We start from the raw sequence: 24,179 nt of genomic DNA on the forward strand, positions 1-24,179 counted from the left end.
CCCCCATCCAGCCCCTAAAATTACCCGACCCCCAACCCACCCCTAAAACCACCCCAACCCCCACCCCTAAAGCAACCCCAACCCCCACCCCACCCCTAAAATCACCCCAACCCCACCCCTAAAACAACCCCAACCCCCACCCCGCCCCTAAAACTAAAACCCTGCCCCCACCCCGCCTCTAAAACTGAAAATACCCTGACCCACACCCCGCCCCTAAAACTAAAACCCGACCCCCCACCCCCGCTCCTAAAACTGAAAATACCCCGACCCCCCACCCCTAAAACCCCAACCGCCCACCCCACCCCTAAAACTGAAAATACCCCGACCCCCCACCCGCCCCTAAAACTAAAACCCCAACCCCCCACCCCCACCCCTAAAACTGAAAATACCCGACCCCCACCCCGCCCGCCCCGCCCCTAAAACTGAAACCCCGACCCCCCACCGTCGCCCCACCCCTAAAACTGAAAATACCCGACCCCCCACCCCGCCCCCTAAAATTAAAACTCCGACCCCCCACCACTGCCCCCACCTCTAAAACTGAAAATACCCGACCTCCCCACCCCGCCCCTAAAACTAAAACCCCGGCCCACCACCCCACCCCTAAAACTAAAACCCAACCCCCCACCTCCTCCCCACCCCTAAAACTAAAAATACTCCAACCCCCACCCCGCCCCTAAAACTAAAACCCCGACCCCTGCCCCGCCCCTAAAACTGAAAATACCCCGACTCCCCACCCCGCCCCTAAAACTAAAACCCCGAACTCCCACCCCGCCCCTAAAACTGAAAATACCCCGACCCCCCACCCGCCCCTAAAACTAAAACCCAACCCCCCACCTCCGCCCCTAAAACTGAAAATACCCTGACCCCCCACCCGCCCCTAAAACTAAAACCCCGACCCCCCACCCTGCCCCTAAAACTGAAAATACCCCGACCCCCACCCCCGCCCCGCCCCTAAAACTAAAACCCCGACCCCCCACGCCACCCCGCCCCTAAAATTGAAAATACCCCGCCCCTAAAACTAAAACTCCGACCCGCCACCACCGCCCCACCCCTAAAACTGAAAATACCCGACCTCCCCACCCCGCCCCTAAAACTAAAACCCCTGCCGACCACCCCACCCCTAAAACTAAAACCCGACCCCCACCCGCCCCTAAAACTGAAAATACCCCGAACCCCCACCCACCCCTAAAACTAAAACCCAACCCCCAACCCTAAAACTAAAACCTTGCCCCCCCACCCGTCCCTAAAACTGAAACACCAACTCCCCCACCCCCGCCCCACTTACCTGAGTCGTCGCCTCATCGCGTCGTCCTCCTCAGCCGACTCCCTTGTTTGTGCCTTAACCACGCATGTGTGTTGTTCAGCACATGCATGGTTAAGGCACAAAACAACGAAGTCGTGGTTAAGGAAAGCGTAGTTCCGCTTTCGTTGCCCACGACTTCGTTGTTCCGGAGTCAGGCTCCAGGGCGTTTCCTGTTCCTTCATGCTAGGTGCAATAAAACTAGATAACATTGACTTAAGTGCTCAATGTTGATTAAAAGCGATGCTTCAGACTGTCTCAGATACTCTTAGAAGCATTTACATGCCTTGTAAAACTATGAAGAGTAACTGTGTCTTACTTTGAAGTACTTATGAATGTGAAGTCCCTAGATTAAAAGTGTGAAAACCTAAGCATCCCAATGCTTACGTCCAAAAACCCTCCACCCAAGGAACAAGGTCCCCAACCACAAGAAAAGTCCTGGATGCTTCACATGGCATACCAGTTGACACACTACCTCAACAATGGTGCCAGGTTCAGGCTGAACAGCCTACTTAACTGGTAAGCAATAGGCATGCTCCACTGTAAGTTAACAAAATGTCTCACAAGCGATAGCACAAGTGCTCCCCCAGGAAAGACCTTAAATTATTTACCTTTGATAACGCTTTTTCTGGTGGATACTCTAGCCGCATATTCCTCAGCTTTTGAATATTCCCTAGGGGTCAAACTGGATTCGGAACATTTCAAAACAGTATCTCTGCACACCAGTAGGTGGGGTCATGTGGCTCTGCACCAACATTGCTCTGCTTCAGAAGTGAAGTGGGGAGCCATATGTAAGAGTATAAGTGCTACTCATGAATGCTGATGTCAGTTGCAGATCAGTCCATACCAGTGTGTAGTTCTCTAGCCTTGAGACCTTTTTATATGAAAAAGAGTCCAGTTCACAAAACAAAGCGGATGGAGGATCAGTGAGGCATCTGCGGTTTAGACAGATTATCCACCAGAAAAAGCATTACAGAAAGTAAGTAACTTGTTCTTTTGATGGATACTTAGAAACACAGATTGCTCAACTTTTGAATAGATATCAAAGCACCCACTAGCAACCTTGATAATGTCCAGAACAGGTATTTTATGTGGAAATGCCATGGTTGCAGCCTTGGCTCTGGTGGAATGAGCCTAAAAGCTTTTTGAGTGCTGCTTCTTAGCAAATTTGTAGTAGATTTTGAAGCAGAGAACAATCCAGCGAGAAATTGTACTTTTCTGCACTACTCTCCCCCACTTTGCTCTGGCGAAACCAACAAAGAGATGAACAAATGTTCCCTGGTATAATCAATGTAGAAGCTAAGAGCTCTTTTGGGATCCAGTTAATGGAGCCTCTGCTCTCAAGAGGGGAGAGTTATGTTTTGCTTGATGTGAAAAGGAGTTACCACTTTCGGAAGAACGGAAGCTCATGTTCTTAATGCCAGCTTGTCTGGAAAGAATGAGATATATGGCAGGTTGACAGAGAGGCCTTGTAGCTCATCCACCCGCTGCACCAATTTTATGGTGATGAGGAAAACTGTCCTTAAGGTGAGGAGCAACAAGAGACAGAGCTGCATCGGGTCAAACGGAGTACACATTAGGAATGTGAGGACTAAGTACAGGTCTCACTGAAACATGATGAAAAGGATTGTGTGAAAACATGCTGCAGATCTTTCAAAAAATGAATCATAACAAGTGATTTAAACAAAAAAGGCTGGTGTGACAATCTCCAAAAACCCAACAGGGCAGATAAATAACCTGTAACTGTGCCCAAAGTCCTTCCTGGGCTAGGGACAACACAAAAAGCAACACTTTGGATAGTTTGGCTTGAAGTGGATTAATCTGCCAAGTACTGCACCAAACCACAAACTTTTCGCAATGGCAAGCATATACTGATTTCATTAAGGAACGCCTGGCTGCCAGAATGCCATCAAGGACTTCAGGAGGAAGGCCAAACGCAGTGAACTGCTGTTGCTCAATCTCTAAGCATAGAGATGAAGATTGCATAGGCCCAAATGTAGGTCCTTTTGTCCCGCTGCTTCAACAGAAGATCTTCTTAGAGCGGCAGCTTGATCGGAGCTTGTGCAAGGAGTTTCAGGTATCACATTCTCCTTGCCCTGTCCGGTGCTACTAGGATGACTTGCGCCATTGGCCTTGATCTTCTACAGAACTCACGGCAGGAGAGCCAGCCATGGGAACATGTACAGGAATCCCAAGCTCAACTCTAGGCAGAATACAACTCCACGAGAGAGAGAGCTATCTTGGGAACTTCAACATGCAAAAATGCTATCCAAGGATTTCCATACTCATGGAAAATACCCCTACCACATCCAGATATAGCTGCCATTCTTAAACTGCTAGGTGTCAGCACCTGAGTTCATCCGCCCTGGTGTTTAGAGATCCTGCGAGGTGGTGCACTACCAGGAAAATCCCTTGGTGATTCAGCCAATGGCAGATTCGTTGTGCCTCCTAACACAGCGTTCACAACCACACCCCTGTTCGTTGCAATACCACAGAGCAGTGGTGCTGTCCGCGGGCACATGTGCCAAGACCACCTTCGATGGATGGAAGAAAGACTTTCAATGCCAAATGGATGGCCCACAACAGGTTAATGTCAAGCTATGCCTCTGCCAGAGTCAGATGCCTCTGATCTCCACATCTCTCAGATGGCCTCCCCATCTCAGGAGATGCATCCATCCTCACTGTTAGCTTGGTTGGGGTAAGGAGAAGACACAATCTTAGCCCAGCAGACAATCGTGCATGTCTTTCGCAGTCTTCCCTGAAATCTGCACATAGATGGAGAGATTCTCCTTGTACTGTGCCCCAATGGACTTGAGATCCCACTGCAGAGCACACGTATGCCATCTGGCAGGCTTAGCCAACAGGGTGGAGTTGGTCAGCAATCCCAAGAGGTAGCCAAGGGACCATCGTCACCAAGACCCAGGACAGAGGTTGAAAATTGGGATCATAGTCCAAATGTCCTGGACTCTCACTTTCTGGGGAAGGCACAAAATTACACTCTCTGGAACAGCTCCAATGAAAGGAAGCATCTGAAAAGGAGTCAGGTGTGATTTCAGCATGTTGATAGTGATCCCCAATGTTAGGAATTTCGCTCTAATCTGGAGGTGGGTGTCAGCTGCTGGGGTGAGCTCGCCTTCAATAGATAGGGGGTCATTCCAACCTTGGCGGTAAAAGCCGCTTATCGCTGTCAGAAGACCGCCAACATACCGCCGTGGCCGCGGTAAACCGCCACGGTCATTCTGACCCACAACAGGCAAACCGCCAAAATACAGACATCCACAAAAGTCCGCCACACCAAAGGCCAGCGAGAAACTGGCGATGACCAAACCTCCACCGTCACGCCAACAGAAATACGCCCACACTATCACGACACACGAATCCACGCGGCGGTCTTTCAACCGCGGTATTCCATTGGCGGTACACACCGCCGCGCTCAAAATACACACACATTTACAAAACACATCCACATTGGACAATTACAAATACACACACCTGATACACATACACACACCACTCCCACACACCCAACACAATATAAAACACACACCCACATCACCCACAAACACCCACTTCTACAGAATCGGGGCCACGCACTGAGAAAAAGAGAACTGAGCACCCAGACGAGCATTTAACTTTCACCCAGCAATATTTCCACGCACTTCACACAACACACCAATACACATCACCACACAATCCACCCCACACATCACCCACACCACCCCATGGCACCGCAAAGACACCCCAGGTTCTCCGAGGATGAACTCAGGGTCATGGTGGAGGAAATTGTACGGGTAGAGCCACAGCTCTTCGGGACACAGGTGCAGCACACCACAATTGCCAGGAAGATGGAGCTATGGAGCAGAATAGTCGATAGGGTCAACGCTGTGGGACAGCACCCAAGAAATAGGGACGACATCAGGAAGCGGTGGAACGACCTATGGGGGAAGGTGCGTTCAATGGTATCCAGGCACAACATCGCGGTGCAGCGGACTGGCGGCGGACCCCCACCTCCTCCCCCAGAATTTACAACATGGGAGGAGCAAGTCTTGGCGATCCTGCATCCTGAGGGCCTCGCAGGAGTAGGCAGAGGAATGGACTCTGGTAAGTCTCATCTTCACTACTTCATCCCCCCCACCCCACCAGCATGCCAACTCATACCCCCACCCTCACCCCCATCACATCCTGATCCTTGCAAATGTCTCCACATCACAGCCCACCCATCCCAACACCAAGCCCTGCATGTCACCACAAACCATGGACACCCATCACCAAAGCATGCCCACTGCACATACCCATCCCCCACCAAATCACCATCACAAAAGCCCCCACACGGGAATGCCAGCACTGGGGTACAAGGGCACCCACCCATTACACGCTATGGCACACACAAATGCAATAACCATACTTTTATACCCCTGCAGGACCCGAACGCCACGTCACCGCGCAGGAGGGTCTACAAATGTCCACTCCACCCCCAGAAGAGGCCCACAGTGAGGACAGCACCTCTGTCGACCTGGATCTAGATGACCAGCCCGGCCCATCGGGGACAGTCGGTTCCCCTCAGACAGCCACAGCCCATAGCAGACCTTCCCCCCTCTGGGAACACCAGCACAGCACCCACCCAGCGGGCCCATACCTCAGTCCCCAGGACACGTCAATCAGCGGTGTGTCCACCACTACAGGGCACCCAGGTTAACCCACCACCCCAACAACAACAGGGACCTGGGGGCAATGGTAGTGGGCACACGGTCCAGGGGACAGAGGCACAGGGAAACAGGGGAACTGGGAGGGCTGCTGTGCGATAGGGGGGGGACAGGCCCAGGGAACCCACTCTCCACGAGGCCCTCTCCTCCATCATGGGAGCCTACCACCACTCCCAGGAGACGATGGCGACGGTCCTGGCCAGGTTTCAGGAGACCCAGCGCATGCAGGAGGAACAGTATTTGGGGTTCAGGGAGGAACTACGAAACATCAGTTCCGCCATGGCCACCATTGTAGGGGCTCTGAATCAGGTAGTCACCACATTGCAGGACACTGTGGCACCACAAAGGGCCCCTGTCACTAGCATGGACCAAGAACTGCCTACCACCTCCGCCGGCGCTAGTGGACAGGAGGCCCCGCCACAGGACCAACAGGCCACCAGCACCCCACCTCCTGCAGATGGAGAACCACCCCGCAAGCGGGCCCTGAGATCCAGGAAGAAGACAGAGTAAGATGCCAAGACCCCCGCCAGGAAAGGATACCTCCCTGATTGTCATCCCACTGTCCCACATTGACACCCTGTCCATTCTTATACTGCCCAGGCTCCACTTTCCACAGGCATTTGGACATTGCACCTGTGAGACTAATAGTCTGGACTCTGCCATGGACAATCCTCCACCATCACCCCTCACCGATTTGCAATCACCCACCAATATAGAGCACTGAAATAAACACAGTTATTGCACAAAACAATCAGGAGTCTGGCTGTGATTTTGTACTAATGTATTAGACATTACCGTCCGAAAATGCATATTTACATTGTGATGCCAACATACCACTGTCACACAGCTGTAGTCCATGGGGAAACAAAGCAGATGTCACACACTGGGGGCCACATCTCTGAAATTGGAAGGGAAAGTCACAACTCAGTTACCATACACTGGGGGAAAAGGTCAGACATTAGAGAGGTAGTAGGGGTTAATTATCTGTAATATGACGGGTTGGACTCTTACCTGTGTGTCATTGAAAATACTGCTGTATTACTGTGTTCCTGTTGTCTATGTCGTCCTCTTCGGCTTCCTCTTCTTCACTCTCCACAGGCTCCACAGCTGCTACAACACCACCATCTGGACCATCCTCCTGCAGAAAAGGCACCTGGTGTCGCAAAGCCAGGTTGTGAAGCATACAGCAGGCCACGATGATCTGGCACACCTTCTTTGGTGAGTACAATAGGGATCCACCTGTCATATGGAGGCAGCGGAACCTGGCCTTCAGAAGGCCGAAGGTCCGCTCGATCACCCTCCTAGTTCTCCCATGGGCCTCATTGTACCGTTCCTCTTCCCTTGTCCAGGGATTCCTCACTGGGGTCAGTAGCCAGGACAGGTTGGGGTAACCAGAGTCACCTATTAGCCACACATGGTGCCTCTGGAGTTGACCCATCACGTAAGGGATGCTGCTATTCCGCATGATGTAGGCGTCATGCACAGAGCCAGGGAACTTGGCATTAACATGGGAGATGTACTGGTCTGCCAAACACACCATCTGTACATTCATAGAATGATAACTCTTTCTGTTTCTGTACACTTGTTCACTCCTGCTGGGGGGTACTAAAGCCACATGGGACCCATCAATGGCACCTATGATGTTGGGGATATGTCCAAGGGCATAGAAATCACCCTTCACTGTAGGCAAATCCTCCACCTCAGGGAAAACAATGTAGCTCTGCATGTATTTCAGAAGGGCAGACAACACTCTGGACAACACCTTGGAAAACATAGGCTGGGACATCCCTGATGATATGGCCACTGTTGTTTGAAATGACCCACTTGCAAAGAAATGGAGTACTGACAGCACCTGCACTAGAGGTGGGATCCCTGTGGGTTGGCGGATGGGTGACATCAGGTCTGGCTCCAGCTGGGCACACAGTTCCTGAATAGTGGCTCGGTCAAGCCTGTATGTCAGTATGACATGTCTTTCCTCCATTGTCGACAGGTCTACCAGCGGTCTGTACACGGGAAGATTCCTCCATCTCCTCGCATGTCCCAGCGGACGGTGCCTATGTAGGACAACAGCGAGCACAGAGTCAATCAGCGCACAGGTACGTTACCACAGTTTGCACCAAACACAATTCCCAATGCATTGAATGGTTTGTATGAGTGTTGATGCAAGGCCTAGGTATGTGTGACGCAGTTAAAAGTAAGCCATGTGGGCCCTTGAAATGGCGGCTGCCTGACCTGTGAAGTGTGACAATGGGATGTGAGGTCAATGCGCAGGCGTGGCACACCGTGGCGGTAGGCGGTCGAAGACCGCGGCGTAAAGCAGCTTTGGTTAACATTGAACCCTATGGGTCTCAGGAGCCAATGACGATGTGCGCCGGCGGTCGCGGTACGCACCGCCGCGGTACGCACCGCCGTGGGCGTGACTGCCATTTTCTATCGGCTTAATCACTCGATACATGATCTTCGACAGGAGAGGACCTACACTGCAAGTGCTGCTGTGACCTCGGTCTGGAAGAGACAATGGCTCATGCGACTGGGGAAAGGGCCCCTGCCTTCACTGCTCAGGAATTGGAGAAACTCGTGGATGGGGTCCTCCCCCAGTATGCGCTACTCTACGGTCTATCTGTATCAAGATACACTGCGGCCACTAGATTCGGGAACGCTGCGGGTGAATGAGACCGCGCGGCGTTCCTCCTTTTTTCCGATATTTAGTCATTCTGACACTCTGATGGAGATAATATTCGATGACTACCTAACGATATGATTATTGTGAATATATGAAGTACAGTAAGCCCTGATGAAGTCCTTAATGAGAGATACTTCTCAGAGGATGAAACACGTGTTGGCTGTTCTTATGGAGGATATCTGAACATTTTAAATAGGCTGTTCTTTTGGAGGATTTCTGAACAGTACTAATAAAACTTGGACTGTGATACAAACACAAGTTTGGTTGATAATTTACGAAGAAGACTGGATATACGTACAACGTCTAACTCTGTTTTTATACCACGAGTGCTACGACTTTTGTTTGTATGCTTTTGTGTTTCTCTGGAAACATTGGAGGATTGAGGGAGATCCTCTTGTCAGAAGCACCGTGCCATGAACTAAATGTGTGATTTATTCTATGGACTTTCTGTGAGCGCCCATATCCTATGAGTATCTTCCTCGTTGTCACTGTTTTGATTACTACTCTACGGTCCTCCAGACCAACAGGTAAGTACACTGGGACCATGCTTTGGGGGCAATGACTGGGTTGAGTCGGGTGGATGAAAGATGGTGGGGAGGGGAGCGAATGAGGCATGCATCAGACGACGGATGACAGGATGTGCCACATGGCAAGGGTAGGGATGGGGGGGCCACTCACATTGAGGGTGCAGAAAGTGATGACTCTTTTTCTCCCCCTGTACATTTCACATAGGTCAGCGCCCACCAGAAGATAGCCATTTGGCGTGCCATCGCCAAGGACGTCCGGGCCCTGGGGGTCCACCAGAGACGGGGCACCCACAGCCGGAAGAGATGGGAGGACATCCGACGCTGGAGCAGGAAGACGGCGGTGGCTCAGCTGGGGATGGCCTCCCAACGTGGGAGGGGTGCCAGTTGTACTTTGACCCCCCTGATGTCCCGGATCCTGGTGGTGGCCTACCCCGATTTGGATGGGCGCGTGAGGACATCACAGCAGAAACAAGGGGGTGAGTACAACCTCATTCTGCTGACTATGCGCGCAGTGGAGGTGTCTGGGTGGGGGAGGAGGGCTGTGGGTATCCCTAGGCCAGGGCGATTTCTGTAGGCTAGGCCCCTCCGTAAGGCATGGCCCTGTGCCCCCGCCCCCCACCTCTGTAGGGTGCCAAGTACAGTTATCCATGGCCCAGTGTCATCTATGTGTGCAGTTGTCGTCCATAGGCTTGTAGGCCATGTCCCACGGATTGAGTAGTGGACCCCAAGTGCGCGGCGTAGTGCAGGGGGCTTCTGTGTCTGTCCTCTCCGCTAACTGTGTCGCCAATGCATGCACTCAACATGTCTTTATTTTCCCTCCCCCCCCTTTTTTGTGGTCTTCCTGTTCATGTGTGCATTAGCATCATCAGGCGGAGGAGAAGTGGTATCGGAGCACGAGGGAGCTGCATCCCACATGGCCCTGGAGGGCCATGCAACGGATTCCGAGTACACCAGTGGGATGGAGGGCGAGGGGAGCTCCACAGCGGGGACTCGTGCAGACATTAGTGACATGGACTCGTCCTCTGAAGGGAGCGCCCTTGTGGTGGCGGCAACATCCGTGCCCCCCGCAACAACAGGTACAGCCGCCACCCAGCGCACCAGCACCGCCCTCCCAGCAGCCCCTCAGCATTTGCCCCGTGCCCGCTCACCCAGGAAGGTGGGCATCTCCTTCGCCCCAAGCACCTCAGGCCCTGCCCCTGTCACCCCTGCTGCCCTCAGTGAGGAGGTCATTGACCTCCTGAGGACGCTCATTGTTGGGCAGTCTACCCTTTTAAATGCCATCCAGGGTGTAGAAAGGGAGGTGCACCAGAGTAATGCATACCTGGAGGGCATTGATTCGGGTCAGGCTGCCCATCAGCGATTGTTCAACACTCTGGCCTCAGCACTGATGGCAGCAATTGTCCCTGTCTCTAGCCTCCCCCCTCCAACTTCCTCCACCCATACCCTATCACCTGTACCTCTGCCTATCCCAGACACACCATCAGACCAGCCTGCACACACCTCAACACCCAAGGGAAGCTCATCCAGACATAAGCACCACACATCACACAAGCATTCACACAAGCAACATCCACATACAGACATACCAACACCCACTGACTCCATTGTGTCCCCCTCCTCCTCTTCTCCCTCCTCCCTCCCTGTCACGTCTCCACTCACACATGCGTGCACAACATCTTCAGCCACTACGTCCATCACCAGCACACCCACCAGAACCCCCAGCACACGTGCAGTCACCACCCCCACGACCATTTACACGTCCCCTGTGTCCTCTCCCACTGTGTCTGTGACCCCCTCTTCCAAGCTACACAAACGCAGGCAGCCACCCACCCAACAGCCATCCACCTCACGACAGCCTCCAGCCCAAGCACCTGCACCCAAAGACACCAGACTGAAGACTCCTACAACCACAACCTCTTCCTCCACTCCCATACCCACTACACCTACCCGCCCCTCTGTTCCTAAATTGGTTTTCCTTTCCAAACTTGACCTCTTTCCTACAACTCCCCCACCCCGTCCATCTCATAGGACTCCAGTCAGCACCTCAGCCACCACAAAAGCGGGACCTGGAATGACAGTGTGCCATGGACTGTGGAGTCCCCCACCCTCAAGGGCAGCCAGTTCAGGAAGGAGCCAAGGCACGGCCAGCCCACCCCCGGTAAAACATTCGAAGATTGTCAGTGGCCGGCGCGAGAGGCCAAAGACACCAGGGACCAAAATACCGACCATGGCTCCGGCAGGAAGTGTGGTGCCACCTGGCACACCGCCAAAGGTGGGGAAGGGCCACAGGCGAACAGGGAAGGCTGGGAAGGGCAGCACGTCCGACAAGTCTGCCAGCAGCCCAGCTGAACAGGAGGGCCCCGCCTGCCCCATCCCAGGTGGGCAGGAGGACACCCACAGGCCCGGTACTGCAGCCCAGGAGGGCCCCGCCAGCCACACAACAGATGGGCAGGAAGGCTCCGCCAGCCACAGGTCAGGTGGCGAATGACCTCCATGCCATGGCCGGATCCGCTGAGCTGGACACTCATCCGAACAGGGCCCTTCATCTCAAGCACCGCTGAACTGGGCACCACCGTCTCAAGCACCGCTGAACAGGGCCCTTCATCTCAAGCACCGCTGAACTGGGCACCACCGTCTCAAGCACCGCTGAACAGGGCCCTTCATCTCAAGCACAGCTGAACTGGACACCGCCGTCTCAAGCACCGCTGAACAGGGCACCGCCGTCTCAAGCACCGCTGAACAGGGCACCGCCGTCTCAAGCACCGCTGAACAGGGCCCTTCATCTCAAGCACCGCTGAACAGGGCTCTTCATCTCAAGCACAGCTGAACAGGGCACCGCCGTCTCAAGCACTGCTGAACAGGGCACCGCCGTCTCAAGCACTGCTGAACTGGGCACCGCCGTCTCAAGCACCGCTGAACAGGGCACCGCCGTCTCAAGCACCGCTGAACTGGGCACCGCCGTTTCAAGCACCGCTGAACAGGGCCCTTCATCTCAAGCACCGCTGAACAGGGCCCTTCATCTCAAGCACCGCTGAACTGGGCACCGCCGTCTCAAGCACCGCTGAACTGGGCACCGCCGTCTCAAGCACCGCTGGCCCATTGGCGGAAGGGGCAGGCCCGCCTCTGTGTCGGGCAGGGCTGCACGAAGCACTCTGGGCACCAGTCCCCCTCCAGAACCAGTGGAGACTGTTATCCACTGTAGAGACTTGAGAGACTGTGGCTTTGCACTCCCCAGGATGGAACAGTGGGCAAGCCGCCCACTGTAGAGACTTGAGAGACTGTGGCTTTGCACTCCCCAGGATGTAACAGTGGGCAACCCACCCACTGTAGAGACTTGAGAGACTGTGGCTTTGCACTCCCCAGGATGGAACAGTGGGCAAGCCACCCACTGTAGAGACTTGAGAGACTGTGGCTTTGCACTCCCCAGGATGTAACAGTGGGCAACCCACCCACTGTAGAGACTTGAGAGACTGTGGCTTTGCGCTCCCCAGGATGGAACAGTGGCCATGGAGGCCCATCGTGGATCTGGCGTTGTGGACTCATCTGGCTGAGGTGCCCCCCCCCTTCCCTTCCCCTGAGGTGCCTGTAGTTTTGCTATCTGATGCCCCTGCAGTGTTCTCTCCGTTGGAGTCAGGTATCCTGTGTGGGCTTTGCCCATGTGATTTGGGCCCAGTGGTCCACGGACAATGCCTGCTAAAATGATCTGACTTTAAAATGTATGTATATAAAGGTTTTAGATGTGTGATATATTTTTAAGCCAGTGATACAATATATTCCAATGTTTAGATTCATTTCCTTTTGTCTTTGCATTCTTTCGGGAGGTTTGGGGGGGGTAACTGTGATGTGTTGCTATGCATTGATGTGTGTGTTGTAGTGGGTGAGGGTGGGTGTGTCGCGTATGTGTGTCCACGTAATTTTTTCCCTCCCCCCTCCCCTGTGTCGTAGGTGCAGTACTCGCCATTGTCTTCTGCGCCGGCGTTCGTGCTCCTGGTAGAGGAGCAGGTAGACAATCGCTGGGAGGATGTGGAGTTCGGGTTCCATGCTGTCCAGATTCCTCGTGGGGTGTATGGAGGTGAGCGTTTTCCGTTCTAAATGGCTGTTTCCGCCGTGTTTTTATCAGCGGGGCTACCGCCCCAGAAAAGGTGGCGGATTGGTAGGTTGTGATGGGGTGGGCGGTACATTGACTCTCGCCTGTCTGTTGGCGGTGACCGCCGCGCTGTTTGTTTGTCCCGCCGTGGCGGGCGGTGTGTTGAAGTGGCGGTCTCTGCTGGCGGTTTCCGCCAGGGTCGGAATTCCATATTTTTCACCGCCAGCCTGTTGGCGGTTTAGCCGCAGGTTTAACACCGACCGCCAGGGTTGGAATGACCCCCATAGTCATTAAGATGGGGGAAGGCTCAAACCCTCATCCCCCAAAAGTATGCAGCAGCCACCATCATCACTTTCAGGATCACACAAGGGGCAATGGGGAAGCCAAAGAGAAGCACTGCAAACTAAAAGTACTTTTGCCCTACTCTGAAACGCGGATTGCACCTTTGGGCCTGCAGGATAGGGATGTGGAAATAAGCATTGCGGAGGTCCAATGCCATCATCCAGTCCCCAAAGCGAAGGGCAGACAAGACCTGGGCCAGAGTGAGCATATTGAATTTGTCCTTCCACAGGAAGGCATTAAGAGGGCGAAGGTCTAATATAGGACAGAAACCTCCGTGCTTGGTCGGCACCTGAAAGTAGTGGGAGTAACAGCTAGTTTCTACTTCTGATGCCAGCACCCTCTCTATGACCCCTTGGTCCAAAAGGGCCTGCACTTCTCCTGTAAATGGGACAAGCAGTTCTTCGTTAGCCGCTTTAAGGATGGTGGAAGGTGGGGCAGGGCAGACAGGAATGGAAGGGCGTAGCCCCATAAGACAGTTTGCAGGACCAGCTTGTCTAAAGGGATTGCTTGCCAACCTGAGAGAAAATGCCGGATCCTGCCTCTAACAGGGTGTCTGTATGCCTGAAGGACACACTGAAGGGGTTTTGAGGCTGTGGCAACTGGAGGGGTGAAAAACTCAGCTGCCAGTCTTTGGGATCCACTGCCTCGGCCACAAAATGGTTGTGGGGTTTGCTGGACTGACAGCATAGGCTGGTGCTGGCAGAATTGGAAGTCCATAGCGTCGCTACAAAGGGAACAAAATGTATGTTAGAACTGTTGTACTGGGGTAAAAATGCTGGAAGAGCGAGCTGTAACTCTGGTCTCTTTAAATTGCTCTAGGGTTGAGTCTCCTTTTTCCCATAAAGGCAAAAGCCATCAAAAGGCATGTCCATCAGAGAAGAATGGACATCCCCGGAGAAGCCTGTGGATGCCATCCAGGTGTGATGCCTAAGTGCCACACTAGTGTCAATCGCTCTGGCTATGCAATCTGTAGCATTTAGCCCTCATCTGATGGTGAATTTTGCTTCATGCTGGCCTTCTTGAGTGTGAGCACAGGAAGTACATCCTCTGCTACTGCAGGTAAAACCTGGGCAACGGAATTCCAAAGTGTGTTGAGTTAACTGCCAAGCAAACAATAGGCGCCAGACGAGCACAAGGCAAGGTTGGGGGAGGACAATACACACTTGCCAAATGTCCCTATTCACTTAGATTCTAGCCCAGTGAGGTAGTAGGGAAAGCATATGAGTAGACTTTAATGGTGGATGCTTAAACCACCAAATGTTCCAGTATAACATGTTGCAATCTGTAGTATTTAGCCCGCATCTGATGGTGAACTTTGCTTCATGCTGGCCTTCTTGAGTGTGAGGAAAGGAAGGACATCCTTTGCTACCGCAGGTAAACCCTGGGTAACGGAGTTACAAAAAGTGTTGAGCTAACTGCTGTTAGACCTGGCAGCTTTTTGGTGTGTCTCCCCAGTCTTTTTGCCTTCTGACCTCCTGGTTTTGGACTCTGTTTTTGCTGGTTTATTGTCTCTGCACACTTTACCACTGCTAATCAGTGCTAAAGTGCAAGTGCTCCCCATATAAATTGTACTGTGGATTGCTTTATCCATAATTGGCATATTTAATTTACTAATAAGTCCCTAGTAATGTTCCCTAGAGGTGCCCAGGGCCTGTGAATCAAATGCTACGAGTGGGCCTGTAGCACTGGTTGTGCCACCCACATTAGTAGCCCTGTAAACATGACTCAGAGCTGCCATTGCAGTGTCTGTGTGTGCAGTTTTAAACTGCCAATTCAACTTGGCTAATGTACCCACTTGCCAGGCCTAAACCTCCATTCTACTAAATGTCAGGCACCCCTAAGGTAGGCCCTAGGTAGCCCCAGGGGCAGGGTGCAGTGTATGTTTAAGGTAGGACATACACTAATGTGCTTTATATGTCCTAACAGTAAAATACTGCCAAATTTGTTTTTCACTGTGCAAGGCCTATGGCTCTCATAGGTTAACATGGCGGCTGCCTTTTAATATCCTTCAAGCACAGATTCCATTTGAGAGCAGATGAAAATGTGAAGTTTAGGGTCTCTGAGCTCAAACATTTAAAAATACATCTTTTAGTAAAGTTGGTTTTTAAATTGTCTGTTTGAAAATGCCACTTTTAGAAAGTAGACATTTTCTTGCTTATACCATTCTGTGACTGTTTGTGTATTGTCTCTCTGGGTCAGTTTGACAGTTGGTCTGTTTTGCACCTCTCCAGACAGTGACACAAAAGGGGGTGGGGTGTAGCCTACATATCTTGATGAGTCATCTGAGCTAGAGAGGAGGGAGAAGTGGTCGTTCACACCTGAAAGGACTGTGTCTGCCCTCCCACAATGCAGTCTCCGACCCCCTGGTGTGCAGAACAGGGTATTAGAAGAAGACCCAAAACCCCCGACTTTTAGAATCTTTCTAGAATCAAGAGGAGCCTCTGCCCAGGAGAAGAGCTGAAGGAGGAGTACTGTCCCTTTGCTGTGTTGCTTTGCTGGACTGGCCTGCAGTTGCTGCTTCTGCCTGAAAAGAGTGCAAAGGGTGAACTTTGCTGTGTGTCCTGCTTGAGAAAATTCTTCAAGGGCTTGGAGTAGAGCTTGCCTCCTGTTGGAAGTCTCAGGGACACCTAAGACTTCAGTTTCCTTGACCTGCAGCACTGGGAACTGTGTGTTTTGTGCTGTTCAAGAGGAGAACCCCCCGCAAAGCCGGCAACGACGCCGCTGGCCTGCACCGTGACCTGCCGACGCCACATGGAGTCGCATTGCCCCGCTTCGCACCGTGACCCTGGTCTCACCGACGCCGTCATCGGATGACTTCACCGAGCCGCTCCTCGCACTGCGACCTATGGGCCCTGCACTCCGGCATCGCCTGCTCACACCGCAGCCTGGACATCCCCGACGACAACGCTCCTGCTGACACCGGCGCCGCTGCCTGCACCGTGGCCTGTGGACACCGCTCGTGAGGTACACGAAGCACCGTCCCGTCCCGCACCGCAGCCCCGGTCCACTGATGCCAGCAACATCGACTCCTATGTCATCACCAGGCATCCTGCCTGCACCGTGGCCTGTGGACACCGCTCGTGAGGGTCACGAAGCACCGACCCGTCCCGCTAGCTTGGGCCTACCGACAACAGCGCTTCTGCAATGACGACAACGCTGCCTGCACTGTGACCTGTGGACACCGCATGTCGCACCGTCCCGCTTAACACCGCAGCCCTGGTCTCACCGACACGCTGGATGCCGTCACTGAGCCGCTGCCTGCACCGTGACCTGTGAGCAGTGCATGTCGCATCGTCCTGCTTCGCACCGCAGCCTGGACGCCATCCATGCTGGCACACCTGACTTCATCAGCCTGGAGTTCGATCTGCAATGCTTGTGACCTCAAGGGCCCGATGACTCCTGCACCTGCTCCAGAACCAACACCGCGACGTCAGCGAAGCCGCTCTCCGCAGCTCACCTCGAGGATCCCGACGCCCTGCAAATCCAAGGTACTGTTTGCGGGTCTTCCCGACACCATAGCTGGCCCGCAACGCCACAGCCTGAACTGTTGGTTTTTTTTATCACAACGCCGTGATAGCCCCAGGTGGAGCTATTGAGTTCAAGGAACTGTATTTTTGAGTAAATCTTGCAGAATTCATATCTATATTATTGTATGTTGGGTTTTTATCATATTCGGTCGTGTTTTTTATAGATAAATATTGCCTATTTTTCTAAAACTGGTGTGGTGTCCATTTGTAGTGTTTTCACTTATTACCGTGTGGTATGTGCAAATGCTTTGCACATCGCTTCTGAGATAAGCCTGACTGCTTGTGCCAAGCTACCAAGGGGATGAGCAGGGGTTATCTGAGCTGGTATCTCCCTTATCCTGACTAGAGTGAGGGACCCTACTTGGACAGGGTGCAAACCGACTGCCAACTACAGACCCCATTTCTAACAACTGCCAAGAAAACAATAGGTGCTAGACGAGCACAAGGCAAGGTTGGGGGAGGACAATACACACTTGCCAAATGTCCCTATGCACTTAGATTCTTAGTCCGGTGAGGTAGTAGGGAAAGCATATGGGTGGACTTTAATGGTGGATGCTAGATGCTTAAACCACCAAATGTTCCAGTATAATATGTTGCACCGCAATACTTGGATCACCTGGAACAAGACAATGCCAACATGCTCTCTGTCTGTTCACCAGGAGCCCTGCACCTGATTTGCCCATGACTCAATTAAGGTATCCAGCAAAGCCTCATTTAAAGTAATAAGAGGCTCTGAATTTATCTGTTGAGGTTTGAGGACCTCCGTGAGGACACTGCTTTTTAACTCCATAATGGGCAGTACTTCAGTCGCCCTCCACATCACCACTTCGGCAGGGGTGGCGTGAAGACTAGGCAAGTGTTTTGTGAAGTATCCATCCCACTGCCATCCTGTAGCTTTTCATTCCAGTTGTCATCTGTGTACTGAGGCACTAAGGGCCAGATGTAGGAAAGCTTTAGCGACTCGCAAAGGCGAAAAACGCCGTTTGCGAGTCGCTAAAGCCCATCTGGTATGTAGAAATGCATTTTGCGAGTCGGAACCGACTTGCAAAATGCATTTCCGAGTCGCAAATAGGAAGTGGTGTTCCCTTCCTATTTGCGAGTCGCACTGGTATGCAATTCCATTTGCGACCGCGAAAGCGGTCGCAAATGGACTCGCAGTTACCATCCACTTGAAGTGGATGGTAACCCAGTCGCAAACGGGACCCTTTGTGTCTGGACCAAAAAATATTGGGGGTTGTGGAGGACATGAACCTTTCCTTGAGGCAAGGGCAAAGTCTCAGAGACCAGTCAGGGCACTGCCTCATCCAAGGTTGGCTTAAAGCCAGAGAGCAATATTGGTAGTGGTTTGTCATCCTAAATTAATGTCATCTGTGTTGATGCTAAATGGTCAGGCACAAGGCACAGCAATGGGATCGAAGGTGGCATCAACAACGATGTGGGAATGTACCCTGTCCAGAGATTTCACCTGAGGCCGAGGATGGACCCACTTGCGAAATTCCAAGTGGAGGACCTTGTGGTTCCTTGATGCACAGAGAAATACCAAAGGGAGCTGGTAGCCTTCCAAAAAGATGCAGCATGGCCTCACAAAATTCTTGGATTTGTGCAGAGTTGCCAGTGGACCAAAAAATGCAGGTGGATCAGGACAAGATTTAGAATCAGCACCAAAGGAGTCTGAGTTAGGGAGCAAGACTGAGAGGCACATTGACTCCTTTGCGCCTTCTCTGGAGGTCAAAAGTGGTGGGAATGGGCTGAGTCATGCTTGGACTTCCTGTGCTTCTTTTTTTAACTTACCCAAAGACTTCAACAGCGGTGAACGTCTTCTGTGGGAATGACTTTGTGAATGGAACCTTTCGACCTGGATCGATCAGGGATAGAGTCTTCAGGTGCTTGACAACATATAACTTCACCTCATTGTACTGCATGGCCTTCAGATTCATCTGGGAGCATTCACTACAGCCTTGGAGACGTGGTCCAACCCTAAGCACTATAGGCATACCTGATGGGGATTTGTCACAGACATTTGCTTCCAACAGTCCCCACAAGGTTTAAACACTGTAGTTTTAGGGGGTGATATTTCCTTTGCCCGCTGGTATTTTGTTAATTTGATCAGTGTTGTCTTGTGAAGAGATGTGGGATAGCTATGGATTTGCATCTGATGAGTGAAAAGAAAGAAAGTGACATCAGCACACATGGGTGGTGCTTGGCTACAGCTCCCCATGTCACTTCCAGAGTGGAACGATGGCAGTTTGATGCCTGGGGAATATTTAAAAGGTGAAGAATGTGAGCTTAGAATTAACCATCAGAAAAACAAGGCACTAATACGTGCAGACTGGATCAGAAGCAGTCCAGGCTTAGGAATAGGAAGATTTTCCGACAAGCCCAACAGTCTGAAAGACAAACATGATTAATTCAATCAAAGACAGAAGGGTTGGGCAGCCTCTCATAGGCCCTGCCTGACAGGAATTCTCCCATTTTATATCAACAGCCAAGTTCCTAACAGAAGAGAGTCATACCCTGAAGATGTCTGGATGCTGAATGAGTGCCATAATGGACAGGTATCCACCATAGGGCCAGCCATGGATGCCCAACCGGTCTCTGTCGATATAGCTTTGCTTAGATGCCAAATATTGCAGACCCTTTACTTGCTCTTTGATCTCCACCTAACCCTGGTGACAGGACAGAAAGAGTTTGATTAACTTACTTTTTCACTGTAAACAGACTTTCGCACACAATATTGAGAATTTCATATCAAGTCCTTCCTCTGCTCGGCACTGTGGATTTCAACATCAGGAGAAGAGCAATAGTGAAAAAGTTCAAGTCACCTTGAATACTCAGGCACTTTATGGAATCCTAGTCACTGGCAAACGGCTCAGGTTAAGATTTGTTGGGAAGAGAAAATAGCTAAAACAAGACACATGAACTTTGGAAACACTGTTTTTTAGTGCCACTAGAGTTATGCTATTGCATAGATATCACAATAATGGGATATGGTGCAATGATTCACAGTTTATTTAACATTGTGCCTCCAGAGTATGCATTATGCTGGAGTGCATAATATGTTATCATGTGAAGCTCATCTGTGTTGTAAACAGAGTTATACTGCCTCAATAGACTGCCTGAAAATGTAGGGCAAAATCTAAGTTACGAGGGCTGGGAGGAATCTGTTGCATGCCCACATATGATTGGCTGTAATGAGATTATGGCCAGCATTGCAAGCATTACTACCTACTGTGAGGCTGCAAGCATTACTCCCTGCAGCAAGGGATGGTACATCCTAAGCTGGATAGTGTGCTTGCTTTCCATACAGAGTAGGTGTTAGTGGATAGCTACTGGTTTGCTTCATCAGTAGACTTTGCTCTCATTCCACCACAACAGTGCTTGCCCCATTGGGCCATATCTCCCATATGGACTTCTTTGACACTGCCCTCATGTCCTTGTGTCTTGCTTATCTTGGGTGTTGTGGTAGCTGCCATCATTACCTTACTCCTGCAGTTGTGCAGCGCCATACAAGGAGTCCCTGCTCCTTGGAGGATGGCTGGTGGGACAGTAGGAACTGTCAAATAAAGCCACGAAGGCTATGTGTCTCAGATCCATTCACCATTTCCATCATTCCTACAAACCCTCTTTCTCTGCATGAGAACATGGGTCTTCAGTACCGACTGTGATGGAAAATACATTACTTACCTGAAACTGTAGTTCTCCAGTATTGGAATCTTTCAAAGATTGCCATTCTTGAATCATTCCCAGTCATCGAAGTGGGAGTCCCAAGGAACCATAGAAAGCAGTACAGGGGCAAATCTGCATAGGAGTTAATGTTAGAGACATTCACTTCAATAGCTTATTAGTGTCATTTAAAAATACCCAAAATCCAGTCAGTCAGGCAATAGCACCCTTTAGAAGCTTCATCCCAGAGGCTCCAGTCTTTCATATTTTATAGCAAGAGAAATTTATATACATCATGAAAAGAAGGTGAGCCTCAATGGGGGGGGAGGGAGGGTGGGTCTCATGTGAAACTTTGAAAGGTACCAATACTGGAGAACTACAGTTACAGGTAAGTAAATTATTTTCTTCCCGTTAACTGGATCTTTCATAGGTTCACATGCGTGAATCAGAATAGTTGTCAATTAACATTTGAAACTCCAAAACATTATAATTATATAGCAGAAGGTGGGAAACAGTATTGGCTCACTTTATTGAAACAGATGTCGTAGAACTGTTTGCCCTACTGCTGAATCACTTGTTTCAGCAGGATCTAACCACTATTGCTGAGTAAAGGTGTTCCTGCTGGACCATGTTGCTGCTCGGCATATCTGTTGAATGGGCTCACTATTAAAGTCAGCTGCGGAAGTGGAGACAACTCTGGTGGAATGCGTCTTGACCTTTGCTGGTCAGTGGTTTTCCTGCCTACAGGTAACAACATTGGATGGCTGATACAATCCATTTGGCTATGCTCTGTTTTCTTAGGTCACCTTAGGCCACAAATTATTGATATGCTTTGCAGATGTGATGAGTCCCATGCAAGTAGAAATTTAGACATCTTTTGATGTCTGAAGTATGTAAAGACTTTTCAGCCGGTGTTTGAGGATTTGGGAAGAATGTTCCAGTATTACTGGTTCATTTAGATGAAAATCCAAAGGGACCTTAGTTATAAACGTAGGATAGGCCCTAAGTATTACACTGTCTGACTTGAATTAGAGGAAAGATTGTTTTATTGTGAATGCTTCGATGTCACTCACTTGTGAGTGCGACCAGAAGTGCTGTTTCCCAGAGAGATATTTCAATTCAGTACTGTAAATGGGCTCAAATGGATGCCTCATAAGTTGGGAAAGCACAACATTAAGATGCCAAGAAGGAGGAGGCAGTTTAACAAGAGGAAACATTCTGAATAGCCGTTTAAGGAATTATTTTATGATCCTGGAAGACCATAATGAAGGTGTAGTAATGGACTGTCTGAATCTTGAAATCACTGTTACATGAACTCTCCTGGAAGAATGGGAGAGGCCAAATCTTGCTAGTTGAAGTAGATACGGAAGTATCTGCTCTGGTGGTGATGTGAGAGGATGAACTTTGGACTCCATGCACCAGAGACAAAAGCATTTCCATTTAAGTTTGCATGGCATTCACAAGGATTTCTCTATAGTCAGATGAAATATCTATTATGGCAAACTCACTGAACTCAGGATCCAGACCGACAAGTGAAGCGATATTTGGTTGGGATGACAGACCTGGCCTTGGTTCATCATCAGCAATTTTGGTATTGGTCTCAGATGGACGTGAGATTGCTCTGAGAGAAGCAGGAGTTCCTGTGAACCAGAACTGTCTGAGCCACTTGGGAGCAATGAGGAGAATCCAGCAAGGTTCTTTCTTCAGTTTCCTGAGAAGCCTTAAATTTAATGGGATTGGGGGAAAAACATACGCATAGATCCCTGACCATCTGATAGCAAACGTACTCTCCCCACAATCCCTCCTGTGGTTGCCACCTTGCCAAGAACTGCCATTTCCGGTTCTCTCTTATTGCAAACACATGTAAGTTTGGTTTGCCCCAGCGATGGAAAAGGGCCTCCACAGTTTGTTGGTTGAGTTCCCATTCATGGCAGGGATGCTGGTTCTGCTCAACCAGCCTGTGAGAACACTGTTAATTTTTGGCACATGTTCTGCTCTGAGCGTTATTTGGTGCCAGAGGGCCCAGTTCCAGATTTCCTGCACATGTTGAGATACTGCTGGTGAGCGTGTTCCATCCTGCTTGTTTTTGTAGTGCATGCTGGTGGTATTATCTGTGTGAATGAGCACCGATGACTGTGCAATTGTGGGCAGGAAAGAATTAAGAACCAAGGCAATGGCTTTCAGCTTTAGTAAGTTTATGTGCAGTTTTGTCTGTAAGAGATTCAATTTTCTGCTGGTTGTCAGGTCCTGAAGATGAGTGCCCCATCTCTCCATGGATGCATCTCTTCTTATTATATATTCCAGAATCTGTGCCAGAAACGATAGATAGTTGGATAGGTTTGACCTGTGGGACCACCAAAGCACAGTCTGGATCATGGTTGGGGTAATTGGAATGACGTTGTTGAATGACCCGTGGGTTTGTAGCTATCGTTTGTCTAGCTCCTCTTGAAGCAGTCCACACGTGTTTCATCACAACATGTGATTTTTTCAAGGCTATGAGACGACCCAGTAAGTAGGGAAGTAAGTAAGGTGTTTCACGAGTCAGACTCCATTTCCTGCATAGATGTGGTCGACATAGACCAGGAACAAGACTTACCACGTTTTGGTCAGCAGGGTTTACCCTTCACCCTGTTCATTTTACTAGTGAATGACCTTACTTACTTCCCAACTTACTGTGTCGTCTCATAGCCTTGAAAAAGTCACCTGTTGTGTCAAAACACGTTTTGGCTGTATATATGGAACTATGCTCAACTGACTTCTTGGCTGTATTTATGGATCAATGTTCAATCGATCTCTTTTGATGCCCATGGCTACTAATTAAAGGAATCCACTACAACCAACTCAGCTGGAGGACATCTATATTGTGAACATTGTTTTGAGTGCTGCGGCTTCTGTTGAAATTTGCATTAGAAGTTATTTTAGGAAGGGAGGTGGTGGTCCTTTTTCGTGGAGTTTTGATGAACTCAAGGGTATGTCCCTGGGCTATGATATTGAGCACCCCCCTGTCGAATGTTATACAGGAAAATTGATGGAGGTAATTGGAAATTCAGCCCCTAATTTGAGTTGACGGTGTGTGGGGGGTAGCCGGCACCATGCAGAGGTCACTGTTTTCTGGCAGTGTCTCTGCCTCAGGAAGATAGTTTTGCCTAGGTTGCATGTTTGTACACCACCACCAGTGGTTTTCTGTATTGCTGCTGGTGTTGTTGGGAATATTGTGGACAATATTGACCATGGTAAGGTTGGTATTGCTACCTAGAGTACTGGTGTCCTCCTCTAAAAGGGGAGGTGCTTCTCCCTCTGATTCCCTGAAAGGTCTGAATTGCAGAGTTCCAACGGATTTGGCTGTG

The 24,179-nt window shown here is 50.6% G+C and overlaps 1 protein-coding gene across 1 annotated transcript in view; it reads right to left on the reverse strand.

The window, feature by feature from the left end:
• The window catches only part of DPP8 (dipeptidyl peptidase 8), a 179,092-nt gene that overhangs the window by 34,933 nt on the left and 119,980 nt on the right, over positions 1 to 24,179 (reverse strand). The window contains 1 exon segment of the mRNA XM_069221452.1: positions 19,683 to 19,835. Coding sequence (XP_069077553.1) covers positions 19,683 to 19,835 — 153 coding nt within the window.

The sequence above is a fragment of the Pleurodeles waltl genome, chromosome 3_1 (genome assembly GCF_031143425.1).
Source record: "Pleurodeles waltl isolate 20211129_DDA chromosome 3_1, aPleWal1.hap1.20221129, whole genome shotgun sequence".
NCBI lineage: Eukaryota > Metazoa > Chordata > Amphibia > Caudata > Salamandridae > Pleurodeles > Pleurodeles waltl.